Source organism: Podarcis erhardii, assembly GCF_964252035.2.
Source record: "Podarcis erhardii genome assembly, chromosome: 5".
Taxonomy (NCBI): domain Eukaryota; kingdom Metazoa; phylum Chordata; class Lepidosauria; order Squamata; family Lacertidae; genus Podarcis; species Podarcis erhardii.
This window is the reverse complement of record NC_138509.1, coordinates 61,085,431-61,112,759: the sequence shown is the minus strand read 5'-3', so window position 1 is coordinate 61,112,759 and position 27,329 is coordinate 61,085,431. Positions and strand designations below refer to the sequence as shown.

The following is a 27,329-nucleotide window of genomic DNA, read 5'->3' as shown; positions in this document are numbered from 1 at the left end:
TGTTGTAAATTCCAGCAGTGGGTCTCCATATTTTTTTTTTAAGACCTGTAGATGTTGAAAGGCAAGATTTGAAGAAAAAGTAGATTTTAAATAATTGCTTTGAATAGGAATAAGCCACCATTCCTTGTAATGGAAAGCTGGGGAAATATATATATATATTTTTAATGGGTAGGAATTCTTAAATAAGGATCTGGGGTGTGGCGACTCCAATCTGCAAAAAATAAAACAACAAAATAATTTGAAAATGGTGAAACAATATGGGTGAAATATTAACGACATAGTTTCTTTTTAACTGGACTCTTTACTGTGTAATTTTCTCACATCGTCTTTACTGTAAGAAATCAACTAGAAACTATTCAGTGGTCAGAGTTGGTGTGGGCAGTGAATCCCTTTGGGCTAGTCTTATTTTTATTCTCCCCTTCCTATGTAGTGCCAGTTGGGAGTGTTGCCCTTGGGCACAGGCAATGATCTTGCCCGTGTGCTAGGCTGGGGATCTGCTTGTGATGATGACACTCAACTTCCCCAGATACTGGAAAAGCTGGAAAGGGCCAGTACCAAAATGCTTGACAGGTAGGTGCTGTTCTATGATTCTGCTCCTGTTCCCTAACACAGTGATAGTCAGAATCACCAAATGTGCACATGGAAGTCCCTTGCACTTCTGGAGCTTTAGTGCTAGATATGGCCCAAAGTCTGAAGTTTTTGTCTGTGGGTCTATTTTACTCTGCCCTAGGTCTGTTTAATGGGTTGTGGGTGTTTAACGAGCTGTGTGCTAAAGCAGTGGAAAAGAGGAAGGCATCTCTGAAAGATTTTTGTATGGCATTCTTTTAACAGCAGCTGTTTTCTGTATCCGTCAATATAGTAATAACTGTGCTGAATAGTTCCTCCTATGTACCCCAGGATTCCCTAATTTTAAAAGGAGTTGCTTTTTCAGGAACGTTGCTCTCCTTCCTTCCCAATAGTTTAAGAGTATTTTTGTGAGTTTGAAGAGATGAGATTTGTCTCTGTGTGAAGGCATCCATACATGCTGGCCCTGCCTCATTGCACATGTTGCACCTGAACCAGAAAAAAAGTCAAAACGATCAATTTCCTCTGTTCATTTTTAATACAGAGATGTAATAAGGAAAAGTGTGTTCCTTCTAGAATCATCTGCCTTAAGCATCCACTTCCTGTTGCTTCTTCATAAACCATGTGTGCCCTTTTAAGGGTATCTAATTTGTATTAAATGCTGTGATGTCTCTTTTTCAATAGGTGGAGCATTATGGTGTATGAAACAAAACTTCCTCGACAAGCATCTGCTTCTACAGTCACTGAAGATTTCAGTGAAGATTCTGAGGTAGTTGTATACATTGGGGGGACCATGAAAATGAACTATGAAAAGTTAATGATAGCAGAGCAAAACACCTATGAGACAGATACATGGGGAAATAGCTCTAAGTGGAGGCATGGCTTCTATATACACCATAATGTTTTGACCATGGCTTCTATACTCAGATATGTAGAAAGGACTCAGAGAGACTAAAAACTAAAGCATTCTCCAGATTAAAAAATATTTTAAATTGTTTTCGTAGCTCAAACAAATGTTAAGTTTTACTGCAATCATTTCCCTTGTCTGATGCCACAGTGAAGTGAATACCAAGTTGCTTGACTTTTTTTGTATGTTTTGTGAGTGCTCACTGTAGAGTAAACTGAAATCATGGCTACACCTTTATGGGGAGCCAAGAATACAGCATGTACTGTTCCATGTTGACCCTGTAATGTGCAAGTCCAGATGACGTGATAACAATTATCCATTTCTGACTATGACAAGGTGCAGCAGATTCTCTTCTATGAAGATTCTGTGGCTGCTCATTTATCCAAAATCTTGACATCCGACCAACACTCAGTGGTCATTTCATCAGCCAAGTAAGTACTCCAGAGATAGGTGGTATAAAGAAGTCTGCTATATTATGCATGCTGGGGAAATAATTATTGCTTATCTGTTCTATTTCACTTAGGGTGCTCTGTGAGACTGTGAAGGATTTTGTGGCTCGAGTAGGGAAAGCCTACGAGAAAGCACCAGAAAGCTCTGAGGAGTCAGAAGTCATGGCCAGAAAGGTATTTGGGGGGAAAGGAAATTCAAATCTCTCTCCCTCCCTCTCTCTCCAACACACACACACACACACACACACACACACACACTTTATACAATTTCTATAAAACTTTATGCTTTCCACTTGCAGTGCTCTGTTTTGAAAGAGAAGCTCGACTCCCTTCTGAAAACACTGAATGAAGAATCTCAAGCTTTGTCATCTTTGCCAAACCCGCCTCCTACCATAGCAGAAGAGACAGAAGATGGCGATGGTTCAGGCAGCGCTTGTGATTCTTCTAGTGAGCGTTCAGTAGGCTCCTCTTGCACTGCCCGTCCTCAGATATTTCGTCCACGTGAGCAATTGATGTTGAGAGCCAACAGTCTGAAAAAAGCTATTCGTCAGATTATAGAGCATGCAGAAAAAGGTAAGGACTAGAAAATCCTGAGTGCGCCTCAAGTGCTATATGAAAGGAAATATGCTACTGTATTATCAAGACATACAAAAATTGAGATTCAACTACTGCATTTTTAAATAGGCTGTATAATTCCTTCAAAAATGAATTCTGTAGACTATGTATGGTTTTCACCATGAAGCTGCCATTTTTTCTGATGTCAGAAGTAAGAAAAACACTTATCAGATCACCCTTTTCAAACATGTTAACTGACTGACCATGTTCACCTGTCATGCTAAGTCATAAACAAGCAGCATGGTAGTGCATGCAGCTGAATGACTCCCATTTCACTCTGTTCAAATTGGGAGTAACAAACCAAGAGTTTATTGTAACATATGAATCAGTGCTTATGGTTTTTCCTTTCTTTCAGTTGTGCATACATACATGCATAATTTTATTTGTATGCTGGCTTTCTGTAGCTAAAACCATGCTCTGTGGTTTTTTGGGGTCTATTTTATTTTACTCTATTCTACATATTTGGAGTATGTGTTTTATGTGCTTCCTATTTCGTTCCCTTTTGTTTTGTGATGGTCATTGACCTTAACAATAAATATTTGAAAACTAAGGAACTGTATTTCTAAGCTTGGCTTAGGACCAGGTTCACATAACTTTTTCTGTCATCACACAGAGGGTAAATAAGCAGAATAAATCCTTTTGTTCTTTTAGTGTCCTTTATTTGTTTTCCACTTTTTAGTATCATTTGTTTGGTTACCAAATGCTTCTTGCAAATAAAGGCAGGTCTTCTGGAAATGGCTTTGGTCACATGAGAAATATATCCTTGGAAGTTGCACCTTTTTCCATATTGGTAGAACCATTTTAATTTTGATTAGAAAGGCTCCTATCTCCTGCAAGTGTTCCTTATCTTCATTCTTAAACATAGATGCAGTTTGTGGGCAGGAACTACAGTGCGAAATGTGCAAGTCAGCTGAATTACTTTAAAGTAATATTTTATAATGGTACAGTGGAACCTCAGTTGTCAAATGCTTCAGAAGCCAAACACTGACTACCTGGAAGTGAATGCTTCCATTTTCGAATGGATCTTGGAAGTTGAACAGCTTCCAAGGTGCATTTCTCCATTTTTTAAAAGGAAATGGCTGACCAGCAATTGTGCCTCGGTTGTCAAATGTTTCGGAAGTCGAACGGTCTTCTGGAACGGATTACGTTCAACAACCGAGGTTCCACTATAGTTACAGTAGTCATTTGACTTCTGTTATTTATAAACAATACTGAAGTTACATTGTGACGTTGAAGTTGAGTGGATCATGATGCACTTTCATCAACATGGGTTACAGATGCCTCTTCCAGCTCTATGTCTGAATGCTTTGAGGTGTAAATTTTATATCCAAATTGGTTATCTATGTTGAGAAAAGATATGTGAATAGGAAGAATTTTAATACTTGTTCATGGGTCTTTCCTAAAGAAGCTATGTTTATAACCGCTCTCTACAAATATACCTTGACAGCTCCACTTAGCATTTTATGGTGTGTCTAGACTGTCAGCAATTCTCCAGTGTTGTCCCTGACAGTTAGTAGATTGTAATCCAAGTGCTTTACTGAAACATGGTATGTTCTGAACAGTCTAAAGTTCTTTTGGGTTTTTTTGTTGGTTTTTTTATAACAGGTGTTGCAAAAATAAGATGAGCAGTGGCCTGTGTGTTTTCATGTTTACAGAATCTGGGAAAGCCATTTGATGAAGGTTCTAGGATGAAAATGTAATAGTGTTGCTGTCTTCCACTTACCCAGTTCGCTCCCTCAGTGCAGTGTGATATAAGTACCAAGCAAGTCTGTCTGACTCTGTTACTGTTTTACTGTTTAGCTGTAGATGAACAGAACGCTCAAACCCAAGAACAGGAGAGCTTCCTCTTGGGTCTCTCTACCGCTGAAGAGGGAAAGGACTTAAGGAATGAAAATAAAATCTCCTTACAGTCTTCACACACTGGCAACTATGGATTTCCAAAAGGGAGGAGCCATCGGAAAGGTAAAAACCTAGTTAACCTTCGTTGAAGGCAGCATCTTTATATGTGTCTTTCTGGCGTCGCCTTGGAATTTGTAATATTTCCATAGCCCTGGGTCTGAGATCTTGTTCCAAGTGTTACACCATCCCTTATCAGTTGGATAGTGAGATAAGCAAATGATGACATACAGCTTTAAATTCTCAGTTTTTATGCTGTTTTAGCAATAGATCATCTCAGCCTAGAGTTCCTGAACCACCTTGTAGTTGTTATTATGACCTTAGGTATAGGGCTAGGAGCTAAGCTATTAGGATCCAGGATTTGCAGTACATAGTTTAGTAGCAGCTGTTAATAAGCTCAGTTGTGTTTCTCCCCGAAATACTATTGACTCACTTTATTCTGAATAACCATAAATAATTTTAAAATGCATTGGTCAGTAGGGCAAAGGAAGCTACAGAAGTTAGAAAAAGCTTTTTTTCAAAAGCATCAAAATTTCACAAAGTCTGTGGAATTCTATATATTTATAACAAACTTAAGTAATTAATAGTTCTTTCATAAGTCCCTTTGTTTCATTAAAAGCATAACTTAGTATAGTTTCCAAAAGAACCCATTATTTAGTTTTTAATAGAAGCTTGTCCTCAATTCCATATACTTACAGATCTCCTTAGACTTTCAGATATTTTAATTATGACAATTTAATTATCTTTTAGATTGAATATACAGTATTTTAATATTGGCTTCAACATCATGATGGGTCTTTCTTGGAACACTTTCAGTGTTGGCTAGAATATGTTAGAAAATAACAGAAGGGCACAGGAAATCATGGCAGAGAGAACTGCATAGTATTTGTTAGTTTAAGTTTCTTTTATATTTTGAACTGGGAGCACCTCAGAACATCTTTATTCCAGCTAAGGCTTGTTCTTTGGCTACAATATAAAAACCTTTAAAGAATCTGCCCAGATTAAGAGTACCTAGCTGAAAATGTTGGTTTTCATAGCACAATTTGTAACTAACAAACAGTATGGCCCACTACACCTAAGTTTTCTCTGTTCATCGTTTCATAGCATTCTAATGGTACCTGTGATTTTTGTTGTATTTTGTAGTTATCAAGTCTCCTTGTGAAAGATTAATAAGTAAAGGAACTTTATCAGTGGGAAGCTCTGCCTCTCTTCCTCCCCAGGCAGGAAATCGGGATAATCTGCCAATGCTGAATGCAAAGATCATCTACCCCAGTGAGTGCAACAACACTCTTCCCGTCTAGCTAAACCAGAGATGACCTCTTCTGCCACTGGTTTTTCTGTAATCCATTACTGATAAATCAGCTTCTTCTACCACCCCAGAAAGGCAGGGAACACATAGCCAACTTTTGGGTCCTAGACTAGGTTAGCTGACTCTGCTCCCAGTTTGTTCCCTGCCTTGCCCAGTACAGCACCTCTCTCTCTTTATTATTATTTTATTTATATTTTCATTATGTATTAAATGTATATACCGCCCTTCGTCCAAGGATCACAGGGCAGTTTACAGTATAAAAACACAAAAATACATAATGTGATAACAAACAAACAGTTATCCCCCCTTTTGTTTAAAAGACCATAGAGCGTTTTATTATCCAGAGGCCTGGGAATGTTTTCACCTGGTGCCTAAAGATATGTAATGAAGGCACCAGGTGAGCCTCCCTGGGGACAGCATTCCACAGACGGGGAGCCACTGCAGAAAAGGCCTGTTCTTGTGTTTCCACCTTCCAGACCTCTTGCGACGGGGGCACACAAATAAGTTCCTTTCTATTTTTTCCTTTTCTCTCAAACTTAACCCCTGCTCCTTTTATATCTGTCTTCTCTGTTAGCTTGAGATTTTTTTTCTGTATTGTCTCCTTTTATCTACCACTGGAAAGGGGGCATGTATGGTAAAGCTAAAGCCCATCTGTGAGAACAAGTATAGAATTAGGGTATACTGCTTAAAACTTACAAATTTTCAAAATCTTACTCCTAAGATGAACTGATCATCACCAGGAAAGCTAATTGTTGTTCAGAGAAAAAACAGTAAACAAGTAAACAAGGTTTTGAACAAGAGCTATGCTATACGAACAATGAGGTCTGTTATTCAGTATTTAGAGGCACATGTCAATAACTGCAGGATAGAAGCAAAATTTTCAAGCTCTGCTTTAAAGTGGCCCATTTTACTTACATCTCTGTTTTGGGACCACATTCATGCACTTCCATATAAATTCTGAGGATTTTCCTTATAGGAGTTGGGAAGCTGAGTGGGTTCCACTTCAGAACAAAATTTTGAGCATATTTTTCCTAGCTTTCTAACCAAACTAGACATAAGTTTAAATTTGTGTTTGCATTTAATGTGCATTTAAAAATGTGGATGGCTACTGAAGAGGGAAGGTGGCTGATAAATGTGGGTTGCAGCATACAAGGATTTTAGGTCATTCGGGGTTTAACCCTTTCATCCCTTTTGTGGTCTTGAAGAAAATTTTTCATTTGAAGTTGCTATATGTATTGGAAGGAAATCTACCATTGGCACCAGCGGAGGATTTGCCCCCCATTGCAGCATGAAAATTATTTTTGTTGGGACCACAGTTGGAGAAGAAAGGGTTAAACTCCCCCTTCTCCATGTACTGCCCAATAATTATCAGCTGCTGCCAATCTAAATTTTCTAAAAATATGCATGTTAAATGTAAAAAACATACGTATTTAATATCACATCTAGGTTGATATCATTAAATCGAAATATATGGTAGAGAAAGTTCTGTTTTTTCTCAGGCACACATAAATTGTTCATAGGAATTAGAAAACTTCTTTGCTTAAATCTGCTTCTGTGTGGGATTTAAGGACTAAGGCTGGAGTTACTCATAGGTCTAAATTCCTGTTTTTTCCTCATTGTTCAGCAACAGTGAAAGTGTGAGATAATGTTTCATGCTCCAGAAGTGACATCCTGTTGATTTTGGAGGTAAAATAGATCCTGTTTTGCCAATTGAAAATATGCTGTGTCCTGTGTGCTTCATAAACTCCTTGCAGCTTCCTGTAAGTTTTGTATTCTGTTGACAGATATCCGTGCTGGGGCATCTGGTTCTCTACCTGGAGGTTCTGTCATCAGCCGGTTGTTGATCAATGCAGACCCGTTTAATTCTGAGCCAGAAAATCTGTGAGTATTCAAATAAGAGTGAAGGGAATTTATTCCCTTTGCCACTGTATTACTGAGGAATAAATCATTTCAACAGCAAGTGGAACATTTTTCTTACAATGTAGACAAGGCAAGACAGTCTCTATGAAGCTTGGCTAGTATTTTGATTTTGCAGAAAGTGGTAACACTGAAAGCAGCCCTGTTTTTTAAAAGAGATGACTTCACTTACTAACATGCTTATCTGAATTCTAGTAAAGTCTCCCTCCATCATGATGGCTGGTCTCATATTAAACATTATGTGTGGGTTCTGTTCCAGTCCCCCACGAGCATACACAAAACTGCCTATAATAGGGGGCACTCTGGAGAGTTCTAGTGGCTCATGAGGAGACCCACCCCAGAGCCTCTTCGGGCTCCAAGGTGGGTCTCCTCACAAGCTGGAGGGACAGCAGGGCTTTGTGGAGCTGCTCTGCCTCACTGCCTAACAGGGATAGCACAGCAACAGTTGCCACTTCCCTGCATGTCAGTTGAGGAAGCCCTGTTGCCCCTCTGGCTTGTGCGGAGACCCTCCCCAGAGCCCAAAGAGGACACCTTCCTCACAAATAGAGGACACAAAATAGAGTACATGTATATGAGGAGTTGCCTGTAATATGTTTCAGGTTTTTTTAAGTGACAGAAACTGCTAGTTGTGATGAGAAAGCTGGCTATGTTCTTCTGGCTGAGAGATTTCTAAAACTTTTCCTAGAATCATAGACCCTGAGGATCATCTAGTTCCCCGCCTGCAATGTAGGAATATGCAGCTGTCCCATACGGGGATCAAACCTGCAACCTTGGTATTAACAGCCGCACGCTCTAACCAACTGAGCTATCCAGTTATTTTTGTACCCAAGAAGAAAATGGAAAGGAATTTTATTTTGCTTCTCTTTGTTTTAGGTTCTTGAGTCATTTGTTAATGAAATAGGAGACATAATCCAGAGGCCCCCTCTGACAGGCTTTATTCCTAGTGCACAGGTGGACAGCTCATTCATATACAGTGGCCATATTGGGCACAGGGGCATATGGAGAATGCTGAAATATCCCACCACTTTAAATCAAAGGTTTATAGTGATTGTTACGTTGCTCTTTATAGTGATTGTTACGTAGAGAAATGTGTGATGAATAACTATTTTGGAATCGGACTGGATGCAAAGATCTCTTTGGACTTCAACAACAAGCGTGACGAGCATCCAGAAAAGTGCAGGTAATCAATCATTTGTGGAGCTGTTTTATACATTTTAAAAACCTGTATCCTGTTGTGTCAACTACAATTATAAATCCCCTTCACATTTCACCAAGCTACATGACTGTGTCAGTGCATCATTCAATGGTAGCATTTAACTAAAAAGAAATTTCTGCATGCTGGGTAATTTGTTTCTTCATCTTCTTCATAACAAGCAGGCTTTGATAGGAATTGGATGCAGCACTTCTTTTATTTCACGACTGCATTGGCAGATGTGCTTATAAGGCCTCTTTTACTTCTAAAGAACTGCAAACCATAGGCTGAGTGCTTTGATGATTTGTGTTGCTAGGTCCAACAAATTTTTCCCCCCAAAGTTATTTATTTCCAGAGAAACCAATTATAATTTACCACATTTTTTGCTCCTTTAATACTTCTTGCTGTAGGATAGTGGATAAAGTATTTCAGTGTCTGGCTTTTGTTTTCTTTCAGGCAGCGAGGTTTCATCTGAACATCATAGTATAAATTACAGTGCAATTTGTGGTCCATTGCACCACTTGATTCTTTGCTTTCCATTTTCAGAAGTCGTACGAAGAACATGATGTGGTACGGAGTTCTTGGAACAAAGGAGCTGCTACACAGAACTTACAAAAACTTAGAACAAAAAGTTTTGCTAGAGGTAATGAGTAGCCCTTAACCTCCTTGGTTTATGCAAACATGAAATTATTTGTTTGCTGTCATGCACCATTAACCTAACTTGTATGATTCATGCTTCCCTGCTTCCTAACCCTAGAGCTTAGCTCCTGAGTTATGAGTTATTACAGGATTTGTCTGCTAGCACGGCAACTTCACTGTTCTCTTACTAGTCTGAGCTGCTTTAATTAAATAATTGAATGGGTGTTATTTAGCCTCTTGTTGTTTGGTTGTTTAACTTGCCCTGATACTTCATCAGCTGGGGCTCCCTGTTGCTTGTGAACTCTTCCCAGCTGTGTACCCACACACCCAAACCCCCATACTGCAATTAGGTTTTAAAAATCCTTTCTATTCGCTGCAATAGAAGGTTTCTTTCAAGTTTAATTGTAATGGTAGAGGAGCTGTTTTGACAGTGGTGGTCACAGCTGAGGAGGGGAGAATTAATTATCCCTTTCCAGTTGTGAACCCCAGATCACTCTACCCCAACTGCAGTTGGGTCTGAAATAAGTCTTCTGTTGACTGCAATCAAAAAGGGGTTTTTAAGTCTAATTGTTGCAGGTGGAAGGTTCTTCTTGAATAATACAGCTGGGAATGGAGGGAATAACCACCCCCAGGTGCAATTTCTAACAATATTCCCCCTTGCTATTGAGCTTTAAAAAGCTTCCAAATGTTCTAAATAAATATGTGCTTTTTTCAAGTCTAATTGCTGGGGGGCAAGGGGTGGTATGTGTGGGCATGTGCACTTTGTGTGTGTATATCCCTATGCATTGGGGGAGGTTTGGCCACACCCACTTTTGTCTAAGCAACAGAAGCCGCTGTCACGCAGCCCTTGGAAGGTTGGCCAAGAGAAAATGAGGTCCTGTGTCTGAAAGAGGTTTCTCACCCTGAGATAAACGCTGATTAATTGCAAATCTCTTAAGCACTTTTAAAGGCAAGTAACCTACTGATCCTTGAAACCTGTGGAATCTTACACACTATATACAATATTATTTATATCATGCAGTGTGATGGACGTCCAATACCCTTGCCCAGTCTTCAGGGAATTGCCGTACTCAACATTCCCAGCTATGCAGGAGGCACCAACTTCTGGGGTGGCACAAAGGAAGATGATGTGAGTACTTTAAATTTTTTGCAAATGAAGGTGTCATTCACCTTCCATTTCTTCTTCTTTGTACCAAAAACCTTCAAATGAAACACTAGCAGCTAGAGGGTTTTAGATACATGTTTGTTTTAACATGAGCGCCACATTGTAATGCTATCTATGGTGATGGGCTAAGATTGCACAAATGTTGTTTTTCTCCTGAGGAATTGGTTGCACGATTTTGCCCTATATGAATAGATAGTAATTCAGTATGTGTAAACCATATTCAAATGTAACATTCACAGATGTCATCAGAGTTGGGGCAGATGATCCTGGGATGTACAGGCACACTCTCACTTGCCTCCACAAGATGGGTCAGATTGAGGGGAATATATTCACCAGTCCAGCCAAAGGTCTCCTGGTTTTTAATGCTGATATGTTCGTTTGGTTGATTGCCAGTGTCTGCTGATTATCTACTCCACTATTATTATTCTCCACTAGGCAGCAACACTACTTGATTTATTACTATACTAGCAGCAACTAGGTTGGGGTGTGGGAAGAGAGGGATGCCAGGAGGATATATAGCTGTATCTTGCCCTGACATTATTGAGAAGCAAAGGAGGCCATTATAACTGAAGCTCAAGCTGGATTAGTTTCTCTTTCTTTGTTTCTCTTAGACATTTACAGCTCCTTCTTTCGATGACAAGATCCTGGAAGTGGTAGCAGTGTTTGGTAGTATGCAAATGGCTGTCTCACGTGTGATTAACCTACAGCATCACCGAATTGCCCAGGTATCTGTCAGGAGCGGGAGTCAGGCATAGGTCAGCAATAAAACACCCAGTGTCAGTGAAGTTAGCTCTTTAGTTGCTTGGTGATCACAGCAACTATTCCCAGTAGGACTTGCCCCAAGGAGGGAGTTGTGAGGACTGAAGGTCCCAGCCTTTCCACCGCTCCTTAAGACTCTTCCTCCCCTGGGTCTTTCCCAAGAAATTTCAGGCTCCTTCATCTATTCTCTCATTGCTCCACTCTCTTCATTCCTCTATGTGTTCTGGGAGACCAGAGGGGAGGGGAGCAGGAGGGAGAAATTCCCTGGATTCTTCAGCAGCCTGCCCTCATATCTGTCTCCTGGCCTCCCTCCTCTCCTGCCTCTGATTCTGGACTGATCTCTGCCCCAGCCTCTTCCTGCTCACTAAACCCTGTTGCCTCTTCAGCTTCTGACACCACCTCCTCCTAGTCTGCCCCTTCTTCTCCCTCTGACCACTCATTGTTGTCCCACCACCAGTTTCCTGGCTCTGAGCCTTCTTCCTCTAGGGTTCCTTGTGGATTACCCTGCTGGTGACTCCCACCCTGCCTCTGCATCCAGCTAGTCCATGCTGCTTACTATTCTGCTTGCGGTCCACAGGAGATTTTGCACATTACCTGTTTTTCTTTGAGATAATCAAAGAGTTACTATCTGTTCCATAAAGTCTATAGCCTATAACTCTGCATTCAGTGGTTGATATAAGGTTCAAGGCTAATAAAGGCAGTGATCAACAGCATTCAGCATAGACTGGTTTCTCAATATTGCACTGAGCTGGGTAGAACTTACAAATTCAAATTCTCATCTAGCAGCACCAGAGGAAACAAGCTGGGAAAACTGTTAGTTACTGTGGGACATAGGGAGATACTTTGGCTGCTGTAAACAAAACATGACATGCTGTATGATTTAGGATACATTTAACACAAGGATTTCTCCTAGTGCCGGACAGTGAAGATAGCAATCTTGGGAGACGAAGGAGTTCCTGTGCAAGTTGATGGAGAGGCCTGGATCCAACCTCCAGGATATATTTGGATTGTTCATAAAAACAGGGCACAGACACTAACCAGAGATAGGGTAAGAGGAACCTTCTTATACATTGAGAGATGAACCTATCAAGCAAAAGAGAAATCTGAGCTCCACTCCAAGGCTGATGTAGAATATAGTTAGTCCTGGACTCTGTCGTTGGGAGAGCTGCTCTTGTCATCCTGCCAGTGGGCTTGGTCTGCTGTGTGATAGAGGGAGAGGACTCCGATTGTGGGATTCCCTTCCCATGGAAGTGCAGATGGAGACAGTTTTTCTATGTTCTCACTTGGTAATGGAAGCTTATCTGTTCTCCCAGGCCTTTAAGGGAAATTAGTGGATGCTGTCTAATATTTTAGGTTTTTCCTGTAGTATTTTATTAATGATTGGTTTTAAGCATTGCATATTATTGTTCTTGAATGTGATATATTTGTGCTGAATGGAATAAATTATTTTAGAAACTACCCTGAGATCACTACATGTGACAAAGGTTGGTCTAAAAATCTGGTAAATAAAATCATGATAGATTTTACAGAGATGGGGGGAAATGTTTCTGTGCATGCAGAAAGTATAATATAAAGATATCAGTTTCTCCTAAATAATCATGGATGGCATGGAATAGTGATAGCCTCCCTTCCTTTTTTCCAGGCATTTGAGAGCACCCTAAAGTCCTGGGAAGACAAACAAAAATGTGAACTGCCCCGCCCTGCTTCTTTCTCCCTGCATCCAGAGATTATATCTGAAGAAGAGTCCACCCAGATCAATCAGTTTTGCCAAGCAGCGGGCACTCTGATTCACAGGTGAGGCCATTTTCTTTTCTTCTCGGGTTCATTTGGAGGTGGTGGTGCCAGAATGAGACAACAGTCCAGAAAGTTTATGCTATTGCTTTCTTCACCTCTCCCCTTCCCACCCACAGCATTCGGGAAATAGCTCAGTCGTACCAGGACATGGAACAAGAACTTGCTCATGCAGTCAATGCTAGCTCCAAGTCTATGGACAAAGTATATGCCAAGTCCAAGTCTACAGAGGTATGGGCGGGTTTCTCTTTGCCTGAACCCAACTTGTTCCTGTAGCTTGGGCTCTGTGACTGTTTTATTTAGTTTTATATTGGTTTGGAGTTTCAGACTTCCAGTCCTTACGCTTATTGTCTTTCCACAGGGCCTGAGCTGCAACCTTGTTGTAGAGATGGCGAATAATATTAAAGCCCTGCATAATGAAACAGAACTGCTCCTGGCTGGCAAAATGGCCCTGGTAAGGGATAAATATTAGGAAAGGTGTTTGTTAGTTATTTCTGTTACTTTTTTTGCCCTTGCTGAGAACATAATTCTCCCTGTTTTTTCAAGTCCACAGCTAGGCACTCACACAGTTGACAGTGCCTTTACCTCCCTCATCCAGTCCCTAAATATTGTTGTTTCCTATTTCTGCAATTTAGCAACATTAGATCCATGGTTTTATCTTCCATGATGCAGCCAGCACATGCTAGAGCTCTTTAGAAGAATAGATACCAATATATTCTAGAAATATAATTCCATTTGTCAGAAGAAAAATAACAGCAGTTATTTAGAATAATAGTTTGCCTGGATATTCAGTAAACAAAAATGTGTTTCATTTCTAACCCTTTTGGGCCATGGGCGCATTTGCAAACCATAGAAACTGTGTACACACCACACACACATTGGAACCACATGTATTCCTCCCATTGCCAGAAGTTAGGTTCAGTGGGTGTGTATTTTGCAAAATGTAGTGTAGTGGAGGAGTGATCTTATTAGACAGTGCAGCTGAGAAGTCCAGAGTTAACCTTTCCTCCACTCCAATCTCAAGGAAGATCACACACCCTGCAACAATTAGGCTTCTATTGGAACAAAAGAAAGCTTCTTCCAAGCCTAATTGTCCAGAAGAAGGGATGACAGCTGGGGAAGGGAAAGTCAAACCCAGCTGCTGCAGCACCCCTCCACCCAGCAAAATAACATCTCCATTGTCACTGGGCTTGACAAAGTAGAAGGGTGGTTGTTTTTTAAAGCCAAATTACAGCACGAGGACGTGTGTTAACATTTGGACAATCATATCCTGGCTAAGATGTGAATAAGGCTTTTGCCTATACACAGAGCTCCTTCAGTCCTTCCTTCGCACAAGATGCAATTAAAGTATAGTTCCTTGTTTCGTTTAAACCAGGAAACTATAGTTACCAACTTTTGAACAAGCCTGATCTTGAAGTTGGTATAAAATCCTGGCTATTTGAATCTGGTAACCATATTTTCCCTTTTTTAGACAAAATAGGAAATTACAGTTAATTAGTGACTCTCTGGTTGTCTTGATAGTGGTTAGATCTCCATTAATCTGTGCAGCTCTTAGGTGTGCTTGTGTGCTTTATTTCTGATGCAGCAGTTGGATCCCCCACAGAAGGAGCAGCTCCTAGCAGCGCTGGCAGAAATGGACTTTCATATGAGGAAGCTAGCAGACATTCCTTGGCTGTGGCAGCTAATGGAACCCAGTGATGAGGAGGTAACATCAGATGAGGAGGGTAGACCTATTGGGAGCCTTTTGTTGCGATTTTTTACTGGGATAGCACAGGAATGTGAGAGTAATTGGCTTGGTGCCTTCCTCTTTCAAAGCATCCTGAGCTAATCTGAATAAGATTAATGTAACTAAATTGAATTAAACTTAATTAGTTGAGATGGCAATTTTTCACTTCTCTCCTAAAAAAACCCTTACTCATACACATTCTTTATCATGAAACATCTATATTGTTATTCTCCCCGCCCTGCAGAACCAAATGCTGGATTATTCTAAACGCAGCCGGAGTGGCAAATTTCGTCTGGTGACAAAGTTTAAGAAGGAGAAGAACAACAAGAATAAAGAAACTCGTAGCAGCTTGGGATTGCCGGGTACCGCCAGTCTGTGTATTTCCTCTTCGCCCTTCTTCACACGTGTAGCCATATGTGCACCTGCACATCTGCGCCCCCACTAAATGCAAAAACCCTTCTCTTTTGCCTCTCTCTGAACACTCCCTACTTCTCCTCCCATACTCTTTTGTGTTTGACCCTTTCATTTATTTTATCAGGTATCTATTCCCATAGCAGTATTTTCCCCTTAGCAAAAATAACACACTTGCTGGGTTCTCTCCTAGAAAATGTACAGCACTAAAATATTTTAAAAAACTGATAACATCCTTCAAAGAGCCCTTCAGTGAATTTCAAAGGCAATTCATTCAAGGATTTGTAGTTTTAGATAGCAAAAGGACTGTGGAGCCCAAGTCCGCATAACTCCAGATCTCCCACTTCTAATACTCACTGATTTGGTTAATGATTTTCTCTCATTGATTCACTCTCAGTCTTCAATCAAGTCCTCATGTCTAAATGTCTGGGAATTCTGCATCATCACTGGTGCATCCCTAGCTTTAATCCTTATCGATTAGCATGATATTAAAAATAGCCCCTTGAAATCAATGAATCAATTGGTATTAGAATACTTCCTTTCCAGTTGGGTTAGTTGATTTGTTGACTTATATTCTTTCTTATGAAAACATTCTGGCTTTTACGTCTGTAAATTCTGTTGGTTCCATGGTGCTAATAGTACCATCCTCTCTCCCATTAATTTTGTGGCATATCCGTATTCTCTCGCTTTCCTCTGGACTTTAAGGTTCTATTTGCTCTTCTTTTATTTCAAGGCTAGTGGAGAGGCTGTGTGTGATCACGATAAAACTTCTTTCCCTTTAGAGGAACAAAAAGGCGTTGCCACTGTGCCTATAAGGGACGCAAATGGGTTTGCTAACCAAGAATATGTGCAACAAGACTTACTGCCTTGAAAAGAAGTGACAAAAGTATCAGGGTTTCTATTTGCTTTATTCATGGGCATGGCATTAGGGAACAGATGGATTGGGTTCTGACTATTGTATCTTGTCTTAATAAGGTGTGTGTGTGAGTGAGTGTGAATGTGTGAATGATCCCTTTCTCCATGCATGCAGTCCCTTCTCTTCTCCCTTCACAGCACACCAGAATAATATACCCAAGTCTCCAGTTGACTGTAGCTTCTAATTAGGAAGCATCTGTTCTAACCAGGAAACTATAGTTACCAGTGGCGTAGCGTGGGGGGTGCAAGGGGGGCCGGCCGCACCGGGCGCAACATCTGGGGGGGGGCGCACTCGCCGCCTCCGGAGTTGCCGAAGAGCCTCGGGCGCAGAGTTTAACTCTGAGCTGCCTGTGATGTGGAGGGCACGACTGTTCCGCGGGGGGCATGGTGTGGATCTGTACCGTTTGCCGCTTTGATCTGGCGCCTTTGCGGAGAGCACAAGACGGGCACGTCGCTTTGCGGGAGCCGGGGAGAGGAACCTGGTTCAGTCCCGCAGGGCGCGCTTCTCTTGCGAGCCCCCCCCCAGCCGCCTCCCGCTGCCCACGCTGCGCTTCTCCATCCCTGCCCCTTCTCCTCGCTGTCAGCAGCCGTCTGTGTCTGATTTGAGAGGAGAACGGAGGCGAGGCGAGGCGGCTGCAGCCAGCGACCCCCCTCCGCCTCCCACCCCAGGGCTACCAGAAGCCCCCCTCGGCTTCAGCTGGGGACAGAGAGCACGCCTGCTCTTCCCTGTGGGCCGCTGCCCCATTGGAAGGGCGGAGGAGGAGCTGCAAGCCGGGGTGCGCGCCATGAGCCTCAGCCTTGGGGTTCAGGGGCCAGTGGTGGAAGCAGGGCCAGTGGTGGAAGTGCGGCGCTTTCCCCGGGTTGCTGGGCGCGGGGAGCCCTCGGGGCGCGGGAAGAGGCAGCGCTCCTGGCTGCAGGTCCGAGGCCCGGCTGCTGCCCACCTCTCGCGGCAGGAGGGAGTTGCGCTGCCGCCGCAGCCGCCCGCAAGGAGCCAGCCACTCGCTGCCTGCGAGGCTCCTCTCTGGCCGGCCTGCCAGCTGGGCTCATCCTCCTTGCCAGCGCAGGCAGCGGGCTCTGCTCCCGGGGGACCTCCCGGGGGAGCGCAGCAAAGGGGCGCCCTTCTCAGCCTCCCCAGCAAAGGGGCACAAGCAAAGGGCACGTCCCGGCGCCGTGGTCGTGCCCTTTGCTCCGCTGCAAGCCACGCTGCCACTTGCCTTCGCCTTTCACAACAGCCCCGCAGGGTAGCCCAGGCTGCGAGGTCAACCCAGCGAGAACTCTCCGAGGCTTCTCTCGGGCCCCAGACCAGCCCTCCAGCGCCTCCACGGCCGGTCTCTTGAGTCCGTTGCCAGCCACGGAGGGCCAGCAGCCAAGCCTGACATGCGCAGAATATAGAGGATTGGGGGGGGGCACGGCGTGGGGCGCAAATTACTTGCCTTGCCCTGGGTTAGGGGGCGCAAATTACTTCCCTTGCCCCGGGTTAGGGGGCGCAAATTACTTCCCTTGCCCCGGGTGCTGACAACCCACGCTACGCCGCTGATAGTTACCATCTCTGGAACAAGCCAGGATCTGAACCATAGTTTGAAATTGGTTTAAGATCCTGGCTTGTTCAAAAGCTGGTAGCCATAGTTTCCCTGTTTGGTTTCCACATTTAATTCATGTATGCTACAAAGGAAGGGGAAGGGGCTATATTCATGGACAAAAGACTTTTTCTTATCCCAACTTGTTAAGCTAAAATAGAATAACCCAAGCACAGCCACTATGGCCCTGGATGACTGGATAAAGGTAAACTTTTTTAAAAAGTTAGTTTACAGAAAAGGCGAGTAATAGGATATATATGATAACCGTGTGTAATATTTGATTATACATGATGTGCAGAAAGTGGATTCTAGAAATAAGGGTCACCTGATGAAGCTGAGTGTTGAAAAATTCAGGACAAACAAAAGGAAGTACTTCTTCACATAGCACAACCACGGAGACCACTCCCACATGATGTACTGTAGACATCAACTTTAAAAGAGGATTAGACAAATTCATGGAGGATGCCCCTGAATACCTGTCTCTGGGAACCACAAGTGTGGAGAGTGCTGTTGCCCTCAGGTCCTGCTTGCAGGCTTCCCATTCATTTGCCCTTGTAAGAACAGGATGCTGGACCTGATGGACCTTTGACTTGATCCAGCGGGGCTTTTCTTACTTTCTTGAGTCTAGTTCTGCTCCCCTTCTCCATATCTTATACTATAATTCTGAGGTTTTTCTCCATTTGGCCATTGCGTTCCATGCAGGTTAGGGGAGGAAGGCATGGAAGAAGTTGCATAAGCCTGAAACCAGGTTCTGTTTTCACTGTGCATAGAAAATCCAGGGTGTATGTTTTTGTATCTGTTTGAACAGACCCAAAGGTGCAGAGCACACATTTTTAAAGATGGGATTTTGTGCTATTTCTGTGAATGTCCAGATTTGTCTTGTGGCAAACTGATATTCACCTTAGCTGAATTACTTGATAGTTTAGTGCACATTCACACATTTTATCCTCTTAAGTTGCTGCTCAGACCGTGTGGCAAGCGTCTATTCAGGCATACTATCAGTTGCATAAAATCAGTCCTAAGTAAAAACATCTTCCACTACATCCAGCCTCCATTTAAAACCACGTCTTGTCTTGCAATCTTGCTTCCTTTCTCTTGCTCTGCAATTGTTAAATCACTTGTCATTCCTTCTACTGTGGGGTTTAGTATTGTTTCCCCTTCTCTTTTTGATCTGCTTCGGTGTTTGCTGGTGATCACCTTTTTCTCTCCTCTGGGCTTTTGGGTACTCAACACACTCCTGCTTTTCCATCTCTGACAGTTCACCTCTGGGGAACGGAGGAGGTTGCGGCCTGGCTTGAGCACCTCAGTCTTTGTGAGTATAAGGATATCTTCATCCGGCATGACGTCCGGGGCTCTGAGCTCCTGCATCTTGAACGGAGAGACCTCAAGGTACTTCACGAGCGACTTACCAAGAATAGCCATCTACATTTGCATGGCCGTCTGTGCTGACTGTGCTTGGAGCTGGTCTGCGTACTCTCCGTTCTAGGTGGCTTTAGACAGAGTAACAAGAGTATTTTACAGCTGTAGGCTAGCAGGGTCAGATCAGACAGGAAAATTCTTCATCCAGAACCCAAGCCTTTTAAAATCCACAAACCAAGCCTTCTAAAGTTGTAGACAAGGCCTGCAGTTAATCATTGAATTATGCGATTTGAACTTCTGAATACTGTTACTTGAAAGATATCAATATTCTGGCCTTCTTTCATAAATGTTCATATACAGTTTTGAGTGAACTGAGGAAATACATGGCATTGGAGCCAGCAGTGTCTGCACTGGTGCAAACTACGGCCAGTGTACAGTTAAACTATGGAGCCCACTCCCCCAGGAGGCAGTGGTGGTCACCATTTTGGATGGCTTTAAGAAAAGGATTAGAGATATTCATGGAGCATAAGGCTGTCAATAGCTACTAGGCACAATGGTCATGTTCCACCCACTGTCAGAAGGAGTGTGCCTCTGAATACAGTTGCTGTGAATCACAGGTGGACAGAGTGCTATTGTGCTCAGAGCCTGCTTGACCGCTCTGTTTGACCAAGCATTTGTTTGACCACTGTGAGAGCAGGATGCTAGACTAGATGGGCCATTGGCTCCTCTTATGTAGAACAGTTTCAGATTGGATGCATGCAGAGTTCAACCGAACCTGCATAATCAGCAGGATCCACACAGCAGCCCAGCACAACTGCTAATGTGATTTATTGTTCCAGGATCTGGGTGGTTTCAGGAATTGTGTGGACCATATGCCCTGCAGTATCAAAATACCTTTTCAAGCTTTGCTTCCACTGCTTATGATCAAGCAGTGGCAGCAAAAACTGCAGACACAACTTTAGGCAATACAACACTGGGTCCAATGAAGCATTCTCTGCTAAGTTTTATCTAGCTTTGGGGAAATGCTGTTTCTGCTAGAGGAGATTAATGTGATGCCCTTCTGATGTGGAAGTAGAACTGTCTAATGGAAGATGTGTGTAATTACAAACTGTGTATTGTATCTGTCATGTGTCTCTGGTACAGGAGAAACTGTATTTTAAAATAGATTTTCTGAATTGTGGGTTGTATTCAATGTGGTTCTAAGGCTACAGTTCTGTCAGCGCAAGGATTTGTCCTTGTATAATGGACTGTTGTCCCCCTTAATCTGCTGCAGGAGTTCTCCCAACATTCTGAAGCAGATCCAGGAGTGGTGTGGGGCTGTGGTGTAGTCCTGTTGCAGTAGTGGTCATCCTTGCGCTGACTGGACTGTTTAGTTGACTACTGCCCTGTGTTTTTGGTTGTCCTGAATTTGTTTCTAAGATTTGTGCAAATCATCATAGCTAGTAACTGAGTTTTGCATCTATGAATGTCTGTGTAGTTTGGATGATTTTTGCTGCTTCGAGCTTATTCCATAATTATTTGCTATACTTTGTCAAGCTCTATGACCTTACTGCTTCGTATTTGAGGTACTACATTTGTCATGTTGTCATTTATCTCAAGTTTCATTTTTAATATTCAGCTGCGTAGTGTTCTGCTCTTGACTAGCTCTTTGTGGGCTAAGATTATTATTCGCATTCTTTTTCAGGACCTAGGAGTGACCAAAGTGGGTCATATGAAGAGGATATTACATGGGATCAAGGAACTGAGCAGGAATATTCCTGCCAGCGAGGCTTAACTTCTGTTTTCAGAGCCTGTATCTACCATTCCCCCTGATGTCTGCACAACTGACACCTCACAGAGCAGACTTGATCAGAATCGTCTCAAGGGATCAGTCAAACGCTAGCAGTGTTCCGAGCTCACATCCAACTTCTCTTGGTGCTACCATTCTGATGTGGGGTACACCACAATCCACTCAAGTGGTACCTTGTATTCAAAGCCAGTGTTACTTTGTCCTTAACAACCACCTCCTCAGCACCTTTACTCAGGCCTGGGCACACTCACTGCATGCTAGACTTCATTCAGCCAACCCCAGTATACTAGTCCGTGGACCAAAACTTTTTGTGGACCGTCACAGAAGCAAATGTTACCCTATGATCTAAGGATTGTGCCAGATATTAAGAGCTATGAAAGCACTCATGCATGCAAGATGATAAAAATCAGCTGTTGAGAAGATTGTACGCTAACTGTTTGGGACAACCTCAAATTAGGAAGATTCTTTTTCAGTCTGTGCTCGTTCAGTGGTGCCAGATATAGTGGCGTGATATATCAGTGCAGAGTCTTTTTTTTTTCCTTTCCAAGGATATAAGTTATCCTTAAACAAAAAAATTCTCAGTTTCCTGTGTTCCTGCTCTGTAATGCTTGTGGATGCCAAAGGAGTGGGATTGCATGTTGTTCTGGCTTAAAACATCAAGTGCCTAGAAATACTGAACAATCTCAGAAGTACATCCAACAAGGGAGAATATACTAATTCCTTATGACATTGCTTTGCTTCTGATTCTACTAAGTTTTTAAAACATATAATAGGATTCTCACTTCTGGAAACAATGAAGGAAGTTTCTGTGCATAGATTTAGGCAGGGTAAAATAATGTGTTTTTTTCATCACTGTTTCCCAGACTTTGCAAAGCCAGTGTATCGTTGCTTAAGATATACAGTACATAGCATTTTCTCTGTTTTAGGAGAACCACTGCCAAATTCTGATGTAGATCCACTGAATTTTACAGATTTCCCCCTTATGTGGTTATTTTATCATTCCATCAAGTCTTGCTTCTTTTGGGCCATTTCTTTTACAGTACAGGAGAACATTGACTATAGCATTCTATAAAGAAGACAAACTTGTAATACGATTTACAGAGGAAATCTTGAACCTGGGTTCTACATCTCTGGCTCTGTTCCATTACCACAGTTTTGCAGATACAGTTTGCCTTAATGGTGTAGATTACTCTCCCTGTACTGAGTCTGGAGGATTGTAAATTGCAAGGCACACAGGTATTCACTCACCAGAAAACTCAGTCTCCCAGTGCTTTCATTTTCTATTATGCTAATGTAGGTTTGCAATTGCCACCATCAAACAGAAGATAGTAAAAATTATTCCTGCACTTTATTAATGGTGATAACCACATGGAAGCCTCTTTCATTTCCTGGTGAACTTCTCAGGGAGCAAAACCATCATATGATACTTGGGAGAAAGATGCAGCAAAACAAATGGATATTTTCTATTCCTTTGTTGTGGATGAACTACAGTGCTTGTTTCTGTGCTTCTAGAAATCTCATGAAGAAGCAAAGATGCTCTCATTATTAGCTCCTGAGTAGATAAATGGCTTAAGAGGACCAGCTTGGCTATACTCCCTTGACTCAGTTGCAGTCTGTATTGCAGCCAGGTGTCATCACCCTTTGATAAGAGCTATATTTGCAAGGAGTTCTGGATTGCATCATTGCAGTGCTCTCAAGTACTTTCTGCACTTGTATTGCCCCTTCAGCACATGCATTTCTTTGTAAGGATCACTTGACATTTTGGGTCTAAGAGTCAGAAACTTCCAAGACACATTCTAACTCTATTAATTGCAACTGGAAATATGGTGGTCTCTGTGCAAAACAGGAGTCCTGGATCCCAGACATTTTATAAAAATGTCAGTGCATCAGGTTGGCAAAATGAGTAACTACCAAAAGTTGTGCCTCTGGTATCTAGAGAGATTGTATTTATTGGAAGATGTGTCTGCTAGCTAAGCAAATGCTATGAAAAGACTATGGAGGAAAGGCACACTGTTCACAATGGCATGGCAAGCTAGACATCTCACCTGTGAGAATTTAGAACTTCCATTATATAGTTTATGATTCTGTAAACGATGACACTTGAGGCATAAGGTGACCCTACTATCTGGACATCAGACATTTTACATCTTTGAAATATTTTGAGTTGGAAACAAGACATGGAGGAAAATTACAAAACTTAGGGTGTTTAATGCCTATTTTGCTTGGCGCTACACTGGAATCATACCTGCTAGTGTTTTGTATTGGGTCCATTAAATTTCATTAAGGGTATATTGAATATATGTAAAATAATTTATCCAAGAAAGTGCTAATCCTGAACTCCTTTGGAAAAAAGGGATTATATCTTAATAGCATGGTTCAGTGTGTTTTTTTTAAAGCTGACATTACTTTTTAGTGCCCAAAATATCCATCTTTAGCTCAGTGCAGCTATTAAACACTAGACTTATGTCCAGTACAATCCTATGCATATTTACTCCAGAAATAAGTCCTGCTCAATCGGATGGTTCTTCCAAGTAAATGTGCATAGGATGATTGTAGCCAGAGTTATTTATTCTGTTTAATCTTAGTGGGATATATTCACATTTTCAGTCTATGGACACTCAAGAAATATTAATTCCACTAGATTTTGCATCTCTGATAGGAACTGTAAAGAGGCACTTAGTGCCAGTATCTCTTGAAAAGAAAAGCTCTGACCACCTATATCATATTAAAATTGTTTTTTTGAGTATTATTTAAAGGTGAATATAGTATGTGTGGTAAATTAAATACTGTTTACACAAAACTCCTTGTATCTTAACAGATATTTGTGATGTAAAAAAGAAGAAGAAAAGAAAGAAAAATGTTTTTATAAGTTTTGATGTCTGTATTGTTGTCCACTGATGACTGTTCCCTCAGGGGTGTTGTAACCATTCCGGTGATCTGTCAAAAGCATAGGGAGGCATTTCAATCCTGTACAGTCTTGGGAAGAAGGTTTCGTGCCTTAAGAATAGAATGTGCTATTTATTATTTTAATTTATACAGTGATTACCATGGAGACACCTCTTGTATGTACATATTTTGCAGCTGATTGTTGTAAATATATTGTTCTTGTATATAAAGAAAATCCTGTTTCCGAGCTTCCTATCAATAATGGATCTGTTCCTATATTTATCAAGCAGGGAGTAGAATTTAATAGCAGCTTGTAAAAAAATGAGACGAATCCCAAACTTTGTGCAGGAGGAGTTTATTTTCAAGTGAAGAACTATATTTTCTGTGTTTGGTATTATAGCTATATTTCATCCAGTTGATTTTGCTGAATTAGTAGTATATGGGTTGCAGCCAACTAAATCTTACTCTGAACAGATCTATTGAAATTAATGAATTCAAGTTCACAGTGTTCATTAGTTTCAGAGGGTCTACCCACAACATTGGATACAACTCTTATATGTTTAAAACCTCATGGTCAAAACCATAAAACCACTATTCTGATTTTAGTAGTTTTTGGTAGTCTTCTGCATAACAGAAAACAGAGAACTTGAGAGTATATCTTGTCCCTTTGGGTTTTTTTCTTTATTAATTAGATTAGATTTATACCCTGCCATTCCTCCAAGAAGGTCAAGGTAGCATATATGGTTTCATCTCCATTTTTATCTTCACAACAACTTTATGGGATAGGTTTGGCTGAGAGGAGTGATTGGCTTAATACCACCCACAGCACTTCATGACTGAACAAGGATTTGAACCCAGGCTTTTCAGTCCTAGGCCAACACTAACCACACTGGCATGAATCAAAGACTCATAGAATTGTAGAGTTGGAAGGGACCCCAAGGATCATCTAGTCCAACCCCCTGCAACGCAAGGATCTCAACTAGATCATATATGACAGATGGCTATTCAACCTCTGCTTTAAAGCCTCAATATTCCGTATTTTCATATCAATAAAACAGATGAGAAAGGGGTTGTCAAGTGCCCCAAAGAAAGGTTTATTGTATAAAATCCCCAATAGGTTTCAGAAGAACTTTTCCTTCTTTAGAAACTATCTAAGACACATGCAAAAACATTTGTTTTCTTTAAGGCTTTCCCCTCCTTTTCATATTTTTTCATCACCACCCCAGGAAACTCTGGGAATTGAGATGTTAGGATACACAGAAATCTCCAATAAATACTATTCCTTATCTCTGTCTGTACAAGGGCTGCAGCCATAACATACAGCCAATTTGCACTCACAGTGAGAAGTAGACAGAGGTACAGAATAACTCTGTTAAGTGAGAGCTGGCATATCCCTCTCTTCTTGTGACTGTTGCCCATCATACGAGATGCATTATGAGAGTACCATAAACATATAAACAAAATTGAGGTAAGTCATGAATAGCAACAAGACGAATGAGGTGAGGTGTTGCAAGTTGTCCATAAACATTTAACTACCTTCATTAGGACTCATTTTGACCTACCTTGGACAGCTTTTTGTCTACTTTTGCACTGTAGCAGGAACCTGCTCTTCTGAGGAGTAATCAGGGACAGCACTGATGCATTAAGCCAGTTTTCCAACAATGAACTACAAAGTTTAAGAATGATATATACCAAAATCTTAATGCGATAAGATGCACCCCACTTTATTATGTATCCTATTTAAATCCCACCCATCCTTCCAAAGGAATCCAGGGCATCAAACACATTAAAACAATTATCATTAAAAACAGCCTTTAAACAGTTTGCAAATAATTGCATTCTCTCAGCCAGTGATTTCAGGGTTTTTCAGGAACAGTATCTTTTCAGCCGTCAAATGCCTGGGTAAACAGGAATGTTTTCTAATTCTTCCTGCAAGTCGATAATGGAGACGGACATCTGACAAGCAGGACATCTGGCAAGCAGGAAACCACCACGTAAGAAGCCTTTCACAGGTCAGTGCAAACCAGGCAGCCCCCAGTGGTAGCACCACCCACAAGGCCTCACCTACCAGTTGAAGGATGTGAGGTGGTTGATATTGGGAGAGCTGCTCTTATAAGTAGAGCCAAGAGTCAATTGTGCAATCTGACTTTACCATTCTGTGGACAGAGCTGTTGCCTCCTCCTATGACTTGGGCACCCTTGCTTTCAACATGTGACTGGAGGAGAGAGTGCCAAGGGCAAAGCTTTATACTTGGGCCATCATCACAAGGTGCTTCATTTGATTCCTCTTCATCACTCTTAAATGTCCTGGGATGAGGCATGTCACTCCTGAGGCTCACTGTGTCTCATACTGCTGAGAAGCTCCCTTCTGCAAGCCATTTCACTGATGCTTAATGCATATTCACTTTTTTTCCTACATGCCATGGTCACCGAATGTCAAGAGCAACCCTTTTATGAGTGAGGATGCCTTGTGCAATCTGACCATTGGTTCCAGATGTTGCATCTATGGCTCTTTAGCAAAGCAAGACTTCCATGCAGTCCAGGATGGAGTATGACCTTTCATAACCCTACCCTGGATCCAGTATTAGTAACTGGATCATTATATAGATGTAACTGGTTGTACCAAGTAATTCACTCACTTCAATTTTTAGGACAATACTTTCTTTAAAAATCCACTATCCTGTTGGTTACCATTTGTTTCTCCTGACTGCAACGGTTTCAGTACCCACTTCTATTTGTCTGCCTGCTTCCATCATTGAATACAAACAAATTGAGGGTTTTTTTAGCATATAGAAAATAATGCATTTATTTCCAGGAGCCAGCATGGGTTGATCAAGAATAAGTCATGCCCAATGAATGTTATTGTCTCTCTTTTTAAAGAAAGGTTTACAGGTTTGGTAGATAGTGAAAATAGTGTTGTAAGTTTGGGCTGTTAAGATGTGTGCCAGGCTCTCCTATTCCTTGGATCAAGCAAGTGTTAGAATTTAATCAAGGTTTTTAATTTTTGGAACGGCCAAGGTAGCTGCCTGCTGAGGGTGATAACCTGGGTGAGGGGCCATTAAGGGGTATTAAGGGGCTCGGTGTGAGACAGCAAATGGGTGGGGGCCACTCAACAGATAAAGCCAGAGAAGAGCAGTTATGTGACCTAGGAAGGAAAGCAGCAAGCTGAAGAGATAGGAGGAGAACAAAGTTAAAGAGCAAAGTTTGATGTATGTTTGGGAGAAACAAGACCTCCTTGGGGTGTTGGTGCTGTGAGCTCCTCCATCGTAGCCTCCATATATCATAAAGACACCACAGTCTCCACTCTGCCTCTTTTCCAAAAGGAAACACGAACCCTGGGTAAGTGCCTGGAACCTCTGGAATCTTAACAGCACTTGGAGATTGGGGTGGCGCGCGACAATACTGTGAGAACAGTAAAGCATTTCGTATTATATCTTTGTTTAGTAAAGGTAAAGGGACCCCTG

The 27,329-nt window shown here is 41.8% G+C and overlaps 1 protein-coding gene across 8 annotated transcripts in view; it reads left to right on the top strand.

Annotated features, from left to right (window-relative positions):
- DGKD (diacylglycerol kinase delta) overlaps positions 1-24,113 on the top strand; it is a 73,568-nt gene extending 49,455 nt beyond the window's left edge. For 5 of the 8 annotated variants that reach the window (XM_081864052.1, XM_081864054.1, XM_081864058.1 and 2 more), the window contains 20 exons: positions 431-570; positions 1,249-1,336; positions 1,808-1,902; positions 1,995-2,094; positions 2,220-2,493; positions 4,336-4,497; positions 5,575-5,703; positions 7,525-7,621; positions 8,727-8,837; positions 9,396-9,492; positions 10,510-10,617; positions 11,265-11,378; positions 12,326-12,460; positions 13,055-13,206; positions 13,323-13,434; positions 13,565-13,657; positions 14,789-14,908; positions 15,174-15,291; positions 19,091-19,221; positions 20,876-24,113. In XM_081864052.1, coding sequence (XP_081720178.1) covers positions 431-570; positions 1,249-1,336; positions 1,808-1,902; positions 1,995-2,094; positions 2,220-2,493; positions 4,336-4,497; positions 5,575-5,703; positions 7,525-7,621; positions 8,727-8,837; positions 9,396-9,492; positions 10,510-10,617; positions 11,265-11,378; positions 12,326-12,460; positions 13,055-13,206; positions 13,323-13,434; positions 13,565-13,657; positions 14,789-14,908; positions 15,174-15,291; positions 19,091-19,221; positions 20,876-20,965 — 2,466 coding nt within the window. In that variant the 3' untranslated portion in view covers positions 20,966-24,113. The remainder of the gene's footprint in view (positions 1-430; positions 571-1,248; positions 1,337-1,807; positions 1,903-1,994; positions 2,095-2,219; positions 2,494-4,335; positions 4,498-5,574; positions 5,704-7,524; positions 7,622-8,726; positions 8,838-9,395; positions 9,493-10,509; positions 10,618-11,264; positions 11,379-12,325; positions 12,461-13,054; positions 13,207-13,322; positions 13,435-13,564; positions 13,658-14,788; positions 14,909-15,173; positions 15,292-19,090; positions 19,222-20,875) is intronic. The other 3 variants (XM_081864053.1, XM_081864056.1, XM_081864055.1) reach the window with 3 other exon arrangements.
- Positions 24,114-27,329: the final 3,216 nt, after the last annotated feature.